General features: G+C 42.0%; 1 protein-coding gene across 1 annotated transcript in view; it reads left to right on the top strand.

Annotated features, from left to right (window-relative positions):
* LOC128381501 (ankyrin-3-like) overlaps positions 1–14755 on the top strand; it is a 184176-nt gene that overhangs the window by 86579 nt on the left and 82842 nt on the right. The window contains exons 3-5 of the mRNA XM_053341525.1: positions 1474–1572; positions 4837–4935; positions 8676–8774. Coding sequence (XP_053197500.1) covers positions 1474–1572; positions 4837–4935; positions 8676–8774 — 297 coding nt within the window. The remainder of the gene's footprint in view (positions 1–1473; positions 1573–4836; positions 4936–8675; positions 8775–14755) is intronic.

Raw genomic sequence — 14755 nt, 5'->3', positions numbered from 1 at the left:
TCCTTCCTTCCTTCCTTCCTTCCTCCTTCCTCCCTTCTCTCCTTACTTCCTTCCCCTTTGCCTTCTTACTACTTTACTTCCTTCCTTCCTTACGTCCTTCCTTCCTCCCTCCCTCCTTCCTCCCTTCCTCCTTTCCTCCCTTCCGTCTCTCCTTACTTCTTTCCTTTTTCCCTCCGTCCCTCCCTCCCTCCTTCCCTACTCCTTTCCTTCCTTCCTTCCTTCCTTCCTTCCTTCCTTCCTTCCCTCCTTACTTCCTTCCTCTTTTCCTCCTTCCTCCTTTTCTTCCTTCTCTCCTTACTTCCTTCCTCTTTTCCTCCTTTCTTCCCTCCTTACTCCTTTCCTCCCTTCCTTCCTTCCTTCTTTCCTTTCTTCCTTCCTTCCTTCTTTCCTCCCTTTTTCCCTTCCTCATCCCTTCCTCCTATCCTTCCTTGACCTGAGGACAACAGGCGGGTTAAATAGTGCGGTGCAGTAATGTAAAAAATCCACACACAAATAAATACAAAACACAAAAATAGGCCTTTCAAGATTATGTCCACGAGTCCCAAGGGTCCAGTTTAAGTTCAGTGGTTCAAAGGAAGGGGGGAAAAAAGAGTTCAGTTCATCTTACTGCACACACAATGTGGGGGAGGTAGTGGCTGGTTCAGTTTAATCCAATTTTCATGGACTCGTAGGTAGTTCACCATCAAAGAAAAGATTATACGAGTCCAGGCAAAACCAGACGGGACAAAATAGAAAGAAAAAAAAAAATCCCCCAGACCCCTGAATGTAGAGATTGAGTAGTAAAGAATCCCAGCCAAGACCCTGACCCAGATATTTATAATTCAGGGGTAGTCTGGGGTTGGCTAGACTGGTTTTAGTTTCTAACCTGGGTTACACAGAGACATGCAGAGACATTTCCTGTAAACTACTGAAATGTATAAGATGCTTACGCCAAAATATGCTCCTCAGAATCATAACATCTAATAAAAACTCTCAATAAAAACAGTAAAAAGTTTGTTTTAAGATAAGATATGATAAGATATTCCTTTATTAGTTCCACAGTAGGGACATTTACAGTGTTACAGCAGCAAGTCGGTAGCAAAAATAGAAGAGCATTAATTAAAAAAGAAGAATAAATAATAAGTACACAAGCAATAAAAACAAAGAATCAAAATTAAAGTTATTTAATATTGCTGATTCTAGTATACTATTTAAACTCCACTTTAATTCAGATTAAACATGTGTTTCTATCTGTTCATGACTCGTACGACAGCTCTGAACTCACACATCCAGCTCCTACCTCAGAGGAAATTGATGAATGCCACAAATCTTTCTTAAATCACTCTTATGAATTAATCAGTTTGAGGGAGCGGTTCACGCACGAGGTTCGCTAATTTATCTCTCTCTCCTTTATTTTCTTTCCCCTCTCTCTCTCTCTCTCTCTCTCTCTCTCTCTCTCTCTCTCTCTCTCTCTCTCTCTCTCTCTCTCTACAGAACGGTCTGAATGCTCTCCATCTGGCCTCGAAGGAGGGCCATGTGGAGGTGGTGGCAGAGCTCATTAAGCAGGGTGCCAATGTGGACGCAGCTACCAAGGTGTGTGCCACCCAGGAGTCACACACACACACACACACACACACACACACACACATACATAATCACTCATGCATGCACACAGTGTATGCATGAAGTCACACACGCATACTTTGCTGGGTCAGCTCCTTTCCAAAGTCACTTTGCTTCAGCAGCACTAAAAGAGATGAATGGCTGCGTGTTCGCTGAGAGGAAGCGTCGACTGATTTAGTGAAAAGAAATGGTCGATCCCGTCTCGTGCGTGACAGTGTTTACTACATAAATGTGAAATGACCGGGTGAGCAGGCGGCTGTATAGAAAATATGTGACAGTAAAACTCACTGAAAACAAATTTGTGATGCAATTTCATTTAGAGGAAAAGTAATTAAAGCTGCTTGAAGCTGAGGTTGCATCATCTGGTTGTTCCACTTCCTGTTTACATGATGTTCAGTCAACAAGTTTACATGATAAGTTACCCGCTTTATATTTTATATTATTTATTTATTTAACCTTCCTGTCGTCCTCCCGGGTCAAATTGACTCCCTCTCTTCCTTCCTTCCTTCCTTCCTTCCTTCCTTCCTCTGTCCTTGTTTACTTCCTTCCTCCCTTCCTTTTTTCCTTTCTCCCTCCCTGCCTCCTACCTTCCTTCCTTCCTTCCTTCCTCCGTCCTTCCTGCCTCCCTTCCGTCCTTCCATCTTTCCATCCTCCCTTCCAACATTCCTTCCTCCCTTCCTTCCATCCTTCCATCCTTCCGTCCTTCCTCCTTTCCTTCCTTCTTCCTCCTTTCCATCCTTCCATTCCTCCGTCCTTCCATCATTCGTTCCTTCCTCCACTCCTTCCTTCTTCCTCCCTTCCATCCTTCCTTCCATCCTTCCATCTTTCCATCTTTCCATCCTTCCTCTTTTCCTTCCTTCTTCCTCCCTTCCTTCCTTCTTTCCTTCCTTACTTCCATCTTTCCTTCCTTCCTTCTTCCTCCCTTCTTTCCTTGACTCGAGGACAACAGGAGGGTTAAAGTGCATTATTGATACAAGTAAAATCTTATTTTTCTTTCCTTGAATGTGTCTGGATTTCACAAAAGACTGTGGCTGCTTAGTTTTAGTGTCTGTTGGAGTTTTAGGGGAATTATTTTGAATGAAAGGATGAATCACATTGCTTTCACTGTCTGGAGTCCTTGTCATGCTCATGCTTACTCGTAGAAACCTCAGTCAAAACATGGGCACACAAATTGGCGTTCTCCTGAGGAAATTGGAAGTCTAGGTTTCAGGTTTACTTGCTGTTACTGCAGAAAGCTGACAGTTATCCAGTTACTCAATCAGAACCAGAATCAGCTGTATTGGCCAAGATTATTCACACAAACAAGGAATTTGACTCCGGTTTCTTGTCGCTCTCAAAGCACTCACGCACAACAATGATCAAGATACAGCCAGAACAAGCACAATAAAGCCAAACAATGATAGTTAAACATATACCTATACCAAGTAGCTCATCTAATAGATACATGAATATAGATTCAACAAACAGACAGCACAATACAATATCTACATATAGAGATTACTGTTAAACACTGGTTCTGCTCTGTAGTGATGAAGCAATATTAACCTTCCTGTCGTCCTCCTGGGTCAAATCTTCTTTCCTCCCTTTCTTCCTTCCTTCCTTCCTTCCTCCCTCCTTTCCTTCCCTCCATCTTTCCTCCCTTTCTTCCTTCCTTCTGTACTTCCTTCCTCCCTCCCTCCTTCTTTCCTTCCCTCCTTCCTTCCTTCCCTTCCTACCTCCTTTCCTAATTTCCTCCGTCCTCCTTTATTCTCTCCTTCTTCCCTCCTTCTTCCCTTCCTTCCTTCCTTCTATACTTCCTTCCTCCCTCCCACCTTCCTTCCTTCCTTCTTTCCACCCTTTCTTCCTTCCTTCTGTCCTTCCTTCCTTCCTCCCTCCTTTCCTTCACTCCGTCTTTCCTCCCTCCCTCCTTCCTTCCTTCCTTCCTTCATTCCTTCCCTCCTTCCTCCCTCCTTTCCTTCCTTCTTTCCTAATTTCCTCCTTTCTTCTCTCCTTTCCTCCTTCTTTCCTTCGTTCCTTCTCTCCTTCCTTCCTCCTCCTTTCCTTCCTCCCTCATTTCCTTCCTTTCTTCTTCCTCCTTTCCATCCTTCCTTCTTTCTTCCCTTCCTTCCTTGACTCGAGGACAACAGGAAAACTACTACTATGGTGACGACACAAAAATATGTTAAGTTAGTGTCTGAAATCTTGATTTGCTGCACATTTTTGAGTGAACTATTAAAATATGCAGCAAGTGAATAAGGAAGTGATTTAGGATGCAGCCAATGTCTACTGTACATGCAATTCTGCTTTGATGTTGTAATTGAGTTTTTTAAGGCAAGTTGAAATGATCTGAGTTGCAGTTTGTTGGAGGGGGTGAAAGCATGAGAGGAAAAAGGAGGTGCAGCACTCCAGATTTTAGGAATGAGGGGAGGTGTATATGTGGAGGTTGTAGTGACAGCAGCACTGACAACATGGCAACAGCTGCAGCGTGTTAAAGCTGACACACATACAACAGGTGCATCTATTAGAGACACAGTATGCATGTCTCTCTTTCTCATACTCTATTTCAACATCAGAGAATATCCTTCCTTTTCTCATTGTCCATTTTTTCTCTTTTTTTCTTTGTCTCCATCTCTGCTGCTCTGTCCTCTCTCTCTCTCTCTCTCTCTGTTTCTCTGCCAGTTTCTTCATCTCCATGATTAGATAGTATTTCTTTTCAGTCTAGACATTTAGCTTTTTCCTCTCCCAATCAGGCGGGTTTGTGTAATTTCTTAATTGCTTGTAGTGAAAAACAGAAAGTCAATATGACCCTACATGACTTTTTGTTTTGTTTAATGTCATAATGAAAGACTTTAGCATCTTTTTTGTAATAAAATATAATAATAAAATAAGTACCACAGGGGTTGAATGGCATCAGACACACAGGACTGATGCTGAATAAGATCTAAATGTTAAATAATCTGTATAATGTGTGTTTTTTTCTATTATAATATTTAATTTATGTATTATTTAATTACTCATACTGAAATTGGAGGAGCAAATTAATTCCCAAAATTGACAAACATTTATAAAACAAATTGAAGGTGTGATTGACTGTGTGCATCTAAAAAAAGAAAAAGAAAAAAACACTCTATGGATAAACCTTATGCAAAATATTTCCTTTGTGTACTTTGATAAAGACTTTGACGTAGTTTTATTAATGCTGATAAAGTTATGAGTCACTAAAAGGTTTTTGTTTTTTTTGATTTTCCGAAGCAGAAAGGAAACACAGCCCTGCACATAGCCTCCCTGGCCGGCCAGACAGACGTGGTGAAGGAGCTCGTCACTCACAGCGCCAACGTCAATGCACAGTCACAGGTAAAAAACATGCGCACACATATACGCACACGCACACACACACATACACTCACACACACAAACATACAAAGCTTTCCTATTTGTGAGTGTGTGTGTGTCCATGTAAATAAATATATATAAAAGTATTGTACACACACTACCCATCTCTGTGTGTGTGTGTGTGTGTGTGTGTGTGTGTGTGTGTGTGTGTGTGTGTGTGTGTGTCTGTCTGTTTGTCTGTCTGTCCGTCTGCTGGTGTGCTGTGTTTGTGTGTGTGTGTGTGTGTGTGTGTGTGTGTGTGTTTGTATGTGTGTGTGTGTGTGTGTGTATTTGTGTCTGTCTGCTGGTGTGGTGTGTGTGTGCGTGTGTGTGTGTGTGTGTATGTGTGTCTGTCTGCTGGTGTGGTGTGTGTGTGTGTGCACGTATGCTGTGTCAGCATCTCTGCAGTGCTGCCTGGCCTACATTCAATAGTCAGCACCATACACACACACACACACACACACACACACACACACACACTGCTGTGGTTACCACGGCAACCATAATGATGTGAACGTCAAAGCTTTGGCTGGAGCTGTCGAGAGGTTGGAAATCAAGTCTGTATCGATGAGTGGTACTGTACTGAAACTCACTGACGTACTGTTTTTATTTATTTATTTTATGATTGTGGTATTATTATCTGTATTATTGCGATAAGATTTGTTTTTAACTAATGATCTTTTATCATTGTTTTGATGCGGTGTGTAAGCCACCAGAACAGGATATGTATGTATTGGCCTTATGGATGTAAAGGAGACACATCATGCTTTTTGAGATTTTGAGATTTGAGTTTGAGTAAAGAACGAGAAGAATAAGTGACACCCTACTGCTATTGTTTATTTACATATAGGATCCAGTTTTGACTGGATCCTGTTTTGACTGTTCCTTCCTTCCTTCCTTCCTTCCTTTCTTCCTTCCTTCCTTCCTTCCTTCCTTCCTTCCTTCCTTCCTTCCTTCCAGCCTTCCTTCCAGCCTTCCTTCCAGCCTTCCTTCCAGCCTTCCTTCCTTCCTTTTTTCTTTTCCTTCCTCCCTTCCTTCTGTCCTTCTTTCCTTCCCTCCTTCCTTCCTTATGTCCTTCCTTCCTTCCTTCCCTCCTCCGTTCATTCTTTTCCTCCCTCCCTTCCTTCTGTCCTTCTTTCCTTCCCTCCTTCCTTTCATATGTCCTTCTCTCCTTCCCTCATTCCTCCCTCCTTCCTCCCTTCCTCCTTTCCTTCCTTCTTTCTCCCTTCCTAACTTCCTTCCTTGACTCGAGGACAACAGGAGGGTTAATCTGTGTATGTGTGTGTGTGTGTGTGTGTGTGTGTATGTATGTGTGTGTGTGTGTGTGTGTGTGTGTGTGCGTGTGTGTTTCTGTGTGTGTGTTTCTGGCTGCATATTACACAGCCACAGAACAACTGGTGACACATACATTTTGTTTGTGTGTGTGTTTGTTTACACAATCAATGCCTGTATGCTTTTGAATCACAGGGGACGCTGCCTCTGCAGTGCTCCGCTATCCCATAATCCACATCAACATCACAAATAGCCGCCTTTTGTCATGCAGCGTTTGAGATTGTAGTCATTTATGTGATAAGTGTTTGAATATGAAACGCACTGCTCAGTATTTTCAGGCACTATTTCTTTTAAACTAGTTCTACGCCCGCTGTGCCCTTGGTTCATTGTTGCCAATAAAGTTTAAAGGGTGAAGTTTGAATATGTATTATGAGGCAGTGAACTATGATTGAAAGACTGTTGGTGCAGTGACACCAGAGCAAGCACAAAGAAAGAGAGGAGGAGGAGGAGGAGGAGGAGGAGGATGGAGCTTTTTTGCATGCTGAAATGATTTTTTGGATCCTGGCGTTGCTATGGAGATTTGTTTTTCTTGGCCTTGTTATAGTGTTGAGCTATACAGACACACACACACACTCATACTCATACAGAGAGAGGGTCCTCTACAAATCCAGATCAGCTTTTATCTCCTCTCTGTGTTATCAGGTGTGAGGTATGTACAGAGGTGGCAGTATGTACTCCATGATAGGTCTGCTGGAATAAGTGCATCCATGTGCAGCAGCAGAGGTCGAAACGTGCCTGCTCTGTAGATCCTATCATGACGTTGTGCAGCGATATAAACTTCTGGAAATTCATTTGAGTAAAACCTTTAATAGATTAGAAAGCCTGGTGTCTGTTTTTGGCTGATAAATTCCTGACACATCGAGGTGCTTCATCACATTAATGCAAAAATCCTGTAAAACCAATATTGCCATAAAGCAAAATTGGAGCTTATTGAATTTGAAAATCGCCCACAATGCTCTCATACAGTACACAGATATTAACGGATCATCACCTCAATCCATTACTGTGTACTTTAAAATGATCCACAGTTGCTTATTGTTACTCATTTTGGTTTGACTTTCCCTAAACTTATACTATATACATGTTAAAGAAGTAAACATTTAGGTGTTGCTGCTGTGCCACATAGCGTCTGACAAGCTTAGCTACTGTAACCTATTTTTTGTACTGAGTATTTCTGAGCAGACAGCTTAGAGTCAAGTTATGTTTCTTCCGGGTTAGTATTGACAGTGTATATGTGGGGGTTTTATTTTGGAGGGGAAAAGCGGAAGTATGTGTTGTTTTGGGTGATGTGCGGTAATTGACGGAAGTGGAATAAAGCACCCGTCCTGTTCAGCAGCGGAGCCTCCGTGTTTTTATTTTATTATATGTCTGAATATAGGCGTCCATAAGCTCGGTTACACTACATTTAGCAATTAGCTGCTAGCTTAGCATCGGGAGCGTACCTATGTTCCCCGGGTCCTATGTTCCCATGTATGTTCCCCGATCGCGGCTAACTCTGTTGCTAGCTCAGCGGCTAACTCCGCTGTTAGCTCGGCGGCTAACTCGGCTGCTAGCACGGCGGCTAACTCGGTTGCTAGCTCGGTGGCTAACTCGGCTGTTAACTCAGCGGCTAACTCGGCTGCTAACTCAGCTAACTGGCTAACTGTAGAGGGGATCATCCGTATGTTCCCCGGTCACATACGAAGCGGGGAACATAGGACCCGGGGAACATAGGGATGATCCCCTTAGCATCAAACATATATGCTACATTAAAGTTGCAGCGGGAATCGGCCTTATAATAAACAGTTAATCTCAGTTAGTCTCATCATCTTCCTAAATTATTCACAAATTGACTGCATGTCCATCCCAACTAGTCATACATTAGTTACTCTACTTTATAGACTTGTATAACTACTGTTACTTCTAAGACTGTTATACTTTTCAGTTTGTTGGATAATCAATAACTATTTTTTCAGGCTTGAAATTGAATTGAGGCAGATGTTTATGAGTTATTTTACTGATTCATGACATGAAACCTCTATTATAATATGTCTGCAGCAGCTTTGAATTAAACAACAACTTGCTTTAGACAAAACCAAAGGTGCAGTTTACAGTGAAGCAATGGAGCTCAACAGACCTTGTGATTTTGATCCAAACAACACAGTCTTCATCTTTTAAACTGCAGCTCAGCTAATGACAGAGCAACAGGCCTCAACAGTTCATGACAGTTATTTAAACAACAATGGAGACAACAGAAAAGAAATGATTGAAATGTTGCAGACTGAAGGAAATATAAGGTTCAGTAGCTCAGTAAAGTTTCCAAGGTTCAGAGCTTGATGGTGATGGTGGTACGGTCCTTTTAAAAACAACCTGATTCAGCATTTTTTTTCTCTCTCTCTCTTCCTCCACAGAATGGCTTCACTCCGCTCTACATGGCAGCGCAGGAGAATCACATGGATGTGGTTCAGTTCTTATTGGACAACGGCTCCAGTCAGAGCATCGCCACTGAGGTAAATAACCTCTCACACACACACAGATAATATCCAGCAGATAGACATTTAACGCCTGTTTGCACACACACATACGTTCACGAGCACATAACAGCCTCTAATAGCCACTCTTCATCCCAGACCCCATTTAGCCTCCCCATAATTACACTGCAGCATTATGACCAACAGAATAAAGGCCTGCCTCCAGCGGCTCGTTTAGGAGACAATAGCTGAATAACATATTTAGTTATAATGAACGGTAAAAATAATCAATGGTAATTATTAGATTATTACATTTTAGATTTATTTGTTGACTTAGTGGTAAAAAAAAAGTAAAGAGATTAGAGCAGGGGTGTCAAACAGGCGGCCCGTGGGCCAGAACCGGCCCGCCAGGGCGTCCAATCTGGCCCACTTTCCCTCCTGTCATCTGTCCTTCTTTCCTTCCTCCCTTTCTTACTTCTTTCCTTTTTTGTTTCCTTCCCTCCACCCTTCCTTCCTTCCTTCCTTCCTTCCTTCCATCTTTCCTTAATTTTCTTTTTCTTTCTTCCTTTCCTTCCTTCCTTCCCCCCTCCTTTCCTTCCTTGCTTCCGTCCTTCCTTCCTTGTCTTCTTTCCTTCCCTCTGTCCTTCCATCTTTCCTTCCCTCTGTCCTTCCATCTTTCCTTCATCTTCTTTTCCTTTCTTCCTTTCCTTCCTTCTGCCTTCCTTCCTTCCGTTCTTCCTTCCGTGCTTCCTTCCTTTCTTGTCTTCTTTTCTTTCTTTTCCTTCTTTTCTGTCCTCCCTCCCTCCCTCACTCACTCACTCACTCACTCACTCACTCCCTTCCTTCCTTCTGTCTTTCCTTCCTTCCCTCCTTTCTTTCCTTCCTATAACTTTTCTCCTTCTTTCCATCCTTGTTTCCTTCCTCCCTTCCATCTTTTTAATGATCCGGCCCACATGAGATTAAATTTGGCTGTATGTGGCCCTTGAACAAAAATTAGTTTGACACCCCTGGATTAGAGTGAAGGAGGGTAGAGAGAGAGTCAGAGGTAGTGATGCATTCATTCAGAGTGACCTTGGCTGCGGCTGCGAGGGAGGGACCAGTAATGTCTGACATCTGTGGCGTGAGCAAGTGCTACGCTGTGAGTGTATCACAACGATCCATCATCTGCAGTAGTGCCGGCACGCAGCCAACTGCCTCCCCTGCAAGACTGATGTGAGACAAAAACATTCACATTTTGCTCAAACCTCTCAGTTTAAATGGCCTCCATGGGGCTGACGCAATGCTTATTATTATCATTGGCTGGTTGTCTGCATTGCTGAGATAAGGTAGATATGGAAACTACACCACAGTTAGTCCAAACCATTACTAAAATATACAAACTATTTGCCTTTCAATTACCAAGTTTTGCACATGATACTGGGTGGAATAAGAGAAAGTTACCAGTCATAGTCAGCGTATTTAATAGTTGCTGCTTATCTTGATTTAAACACCTTCGTTTCCAACATTGTGCAGTAAGGCAGAATTAGGAGAGTGTCTTCTTGAAATCAAACTTAAAAAGCATCTAAATCTATAATCTTAATCATTTTATCTTAACCTTTACATACTGTTTAGGGTCAAATTTGTCCCATTTTTACATTTGAGAAATTTAAAATCACCCTATACTCATTTCTTTCAGCTGGACTTTTCCATATGTGACCCACAGTATACACAAATGGAAGTAAAATGCATCTTTTTTAATTTTTGTGCAGCTAAAATGTACAAAATTTAACTTAATTCATTATTTTTTATTCTATAAAATGAATGTTCTCTTTGACCTTAAATAACTGATGTGTGAATGGCTTTTTTTCAAGAATTAAATAAGAGTACACTCTGCTCGCTCTCTGACAGCTTCATTAAGGATTAATTCAACATTTAATAATGACTAATGGGGGATTTATATATGTGAATTGGTGTAGAGACTAATTATGAGTCAAAATATGTAAAGTAGGGGTTAAAAGTAGAAAGGCAGTGAGGCAACGAGGAGATAGTTATGTAGGCTGGAAATAGGGTTTTATTTACCCCCCAAAAAAGCCAAAACATCCACAAAACCTAAAAAACAGGTCTATAAAAGATGCAATATAACCTCAGCTCAGCCCTTAGTGTCGCCTTTTGCTTTACCAGGAAGAGTCTTTCCCTTAACCACGGTCACATGTGCAGCCGTAGCTATCACAGTTGTCATTATTCTAAATTACCAATAATATTATACTCTGTCTCTCAATACATTCAGACTTCCTCACCCGCTCTGAGTCACTCAGCTCTGAGCTCATTTCTTCCTACTGATGATGTAAATCATTAAAAATAGTTTGACAGTTAAAAGGCTGTTTTCACATTCAAATAATGAAGGAGGAAAGTTTCTCTGTTTTCACTGAGACCCTGAATGTTTCATCTATATTACCTCCTTGGCAAGGAGATAACAGGAAGTATGTCATCTTGAAACCTTTTTTATTAGCTCTTAACTCACAATAAAAACAAATGTGGCTCTTGTCTGAGGTGATAACTGTGCAGAGGACCGTCTGACCTTGTGCTGATGTGATGAAGGAAGCAACAAAATTAGTCTTGGCTGTTCACTTGTGATCGGATCACCTGAGATTTTAAGGGCCAGGCTCATGATTTTTGACATCACAAGTAGTTTGGAGCCAATTGTGGTTGTCCAGTATTCAATTTATGCAAGTGTGATGTGGACATTTGGAGCCTCCAGTGCACAAACACAGAGAATGGACTTTTCAATGAAGTAGGAGACAACTTTAAGAATAAAATATGTTTAACCCTCCTGTTGTCCTCGAGTCAAGGAAGGAAGGAAAGGAGGGAGGGAGGAAGGAAAGGAGAGAGGGAGGAAGGATGGAAAGGAGGAAGAAGGAAGGAAAGGAGGGAGGGAGGAAGGATGGAAAGGATGAAGAAGGGAGGGAAGGAAGGAAGGAAAGGAGGATGGAAGGATGGAAAGGAGGAAGAAGGAAGCAAAGGAGAAAGGAAGGGAGGAAGGAAAGGAAAGATGGAGGAAAGAAGGAAGGAAGGTAGGAGGGAGGAAGAAAAAGAGGAAGGAAAGAAGGACAGAGGAAAAAAGGAAGGGAGGAAGGAAAGGAAAGACGGAGGAAAGAAGGAAGCTAGGTAGTAAAAGAGGAAAGAAGGAAGTAAAGAAGGAACAGTCAAAAACAGACAGGGTCAATTTGACCCGGGAGGACGACAGGAAGGTTAAGTATTCATAAATTCTGCCCCTATTTTTTTTACTTTTTGATGATTTTGACAGCATAGAGGGAGGAAACGAGGAGTCAAGCCTTGGATGTTGCAGTTATTTGGTATGTGCCTCTAACAATAGGACTCCAGGATGCCCCAGAGTCTGTCACTTTTAATGAGGGAGATGAGTAGATGGTCATTTTAAGGATTTTTTTTTCATATCTAACACACATTATTGATCCAAGCAGAGATTTTTTCCATGTTTTCTTACATTCCTGAAGTTTTTGTATAATAAGACACTCCTTTCATCGGCTCAAGAAAGTAAAAAAAAACTATAATGTTAAAATATGGAGAGAAAAAAACCAGTGAAGAACCAGCCTGTGCTTCCTGAATGCTACATGTATCTCAATTAGTGTATCAGCTGTGGAGCGTCGTGTACTGATTTACAGACATCCGTCCTTGACTAGTCACAAAACAACTCCCTCTCTCTTCTCTCTCCTCCTCATCTTTCCTTCCATTTCTTTCTTCTCCTTCCCCATCATCCCTCCTTTTGTCTGCCTCTGCTCTTTGCTGCTGTTCTCCTCGTTTCCCTTCTCCCCACAGTCTCTTGCAGTGAGAGACATGATGAATTATTCATGCTGTGGGGAAATATATATCCATGTTTGAAGCATCTCCCGGTGTTTAATAATTCATATTTAACCATTTCAGCATAGCATGAGGTGGAATAGATCAGATTTGAGACCTTTTAAAAAGCCTTTATCTTTATCTTTGATCCTCTTTTATGCATATAGACACATATATATATATGTTAATATCCACATTTTGCCTCATGTTTATTTTTTTGATTTTAAATATGAGGGACACTTTTTCAGATCAGTTTTTTTCAAAGTTTGCTCATAACCCCGTTACTATGACGATCAGGCACAGCTTTGTGTATTCTCGTTATTTTGGATTCAACTCCTTTTAATTGGTTTCCTACAAAATTTGGTTGCCACTAATTTTGTTTTTTCGGTGATGCAAAATATTGCTGTGTCACTGCAAGTTTTCCAGCTTGAAGATAAAGATCAAAAACCTGCTCTGTTAGTCCCTTGTTGTTCGTCTATCGTCTATGCTGAAGGTATTTTTAGGACATTAAGCAGACTGTCTTTTCCTGAATCCAGAAACAAGCAGCTGAAACTAGAGAGGGGCAGGGGTGGGGGGGGCGGGTAGCGCTTCGGGATGGCTCATGACTTTAGAAACCCTTAAAAAAGAAAACATACATTTATGCATTTTTTTAAACATGTTTGTGTGTCTGTCTGTCTGTCTGTCTGTCTGTCTGTGTGTGTGTGTGTGTGTGTGTGTGTGTGTTTCTTGCAGACGTATCCGAGTGCATCTGATTCTGTGTGTGTGTGTGTGTGTGTGTGTGTGTGTGTGTGTGTGTGTGTGTGTGTGTGTGTGTGTGTGTGTTTGTTTGTCAGCATAGATGTTCTCCTTTGTACAGTTTTGTGTGTGCACATATTTGCGAGCTATGCAGAGTCTCCAAGGAGGAGGCTGCGCTTTGATGTGTGGGTGTAGTGATGCCGGATTGGTTTTATCTAGACAGTCGGTGTCCTGTGTACACACATGCACAAACACACACACACACACACACACACACAGACACAAACACACAAAGTCTCTCTTCTTTGATAACTCTCAGATACTGCAGCTACGTAGCCTCTGCTGTGGATCTTATTGGTCATGTGACTGCAGCATACTGTCAGCTTCATCTGTTCTGCTTCCTGGTTTGTGACAATTAGCAGCTAAATTACTTTTGACTTGTCCTTGAGCGAGACATTGAACTCCTACCCGAGCACTCAGAGTTTCTTTAGAGCATTAGCTAAAATGCTTAAACCACTAAAAGGCTGTTAGATTGTTATGTGCTTGATGGTGTGATGGTGGCAAGAACAAAAACAAAGTGTCAGAGACTGTTAACCTTTGTGTTGTCCTCCTGGCTGTCCTTCCTTCCTTCCTTCCTCCCTACCTTCTTTCCTCTGTCCTTCCTTCCTTCCTTCCTTCCTTCCTTCCCTCCCTCTGTCCTTCCCTCTGTCCTTCCTTTCCTTTCCTTCCTTCTTTCCTGTCCTTCTTTCCCTCCTTCCTTCCTCCCTTCTTTCCTCCCTCCTTTCCTTCCTCCTTTTCCCCTTCCTTCCTTCCTTCCTTCCTTCCTTCCTTCCTCCCTCCCTCCTTTTCTTCCATCTTCCTCCCTTGTTTCCTTCCTTCCTCCTTTCCTTCCTCCTTTTCTTCCTTCCTTCCTTCCTTCCTCCCTCCCTTCCTTCCTTCCTTCTTTCTTCCTCCCTTCCGTCCTTCCTTCCTTCCTTCTTCCTCCCTTTCTTTCCTCTTCTTCCCTTCCTTCCTCCCTTCCTTCCTTGATCCGAGGACAACAGATGGGTTAATGTGATTTTTGATATTTAAAAGCTGCAGTAAGTTCAGTTTTTCGGTGTTACATTCAGCAAATTTCTCTTATTTTTTGGAAACCTTTGTGATCAGTGAATACCAGATTATTATTATTGTTATACTTTTTTTGCGGTATAGGAGTGTGTGTCTGCCTGTTAGCATGCAGGTGAGCATGCAGAGCCGTGTGAGAGACAGAAACACTGCAGAGCTGCTTATGAGAAAGGAATACTAACTTTACTCAGGAGGCTCGGCACCGCTGCTGACCCCATGTGTGTTTCTCCTGCTTAATAAGCACACATCAAAAACAAAGATGCCCCAGTTATGTAATGTAGCTTTAAGCAGGAAGGCCACGGCTGCAGTGAAGGTGTTTGATTTAACTTTTCTCTGGTTGATACTCA

The sequence above is a fragment of the Scomber japonicus genome, chromosome 20, assembly GCF_027409825.1.
Source record: "Scomber japonicus isolate fScoJap1 chromosome 20, fScoJap1.pri, whole genome shotgun sequence".
NCBI lineage: Eukaryota > Metazoa > Chordata > Actinopteri > Scombriformes > Scombridae > Scomber > Scomber japonicus.
The sequence above is the reverse complement of the archived record's forward strand: the minus strand, read 5'-3'. Positions and strand labels throughout refer to the sequence as shown.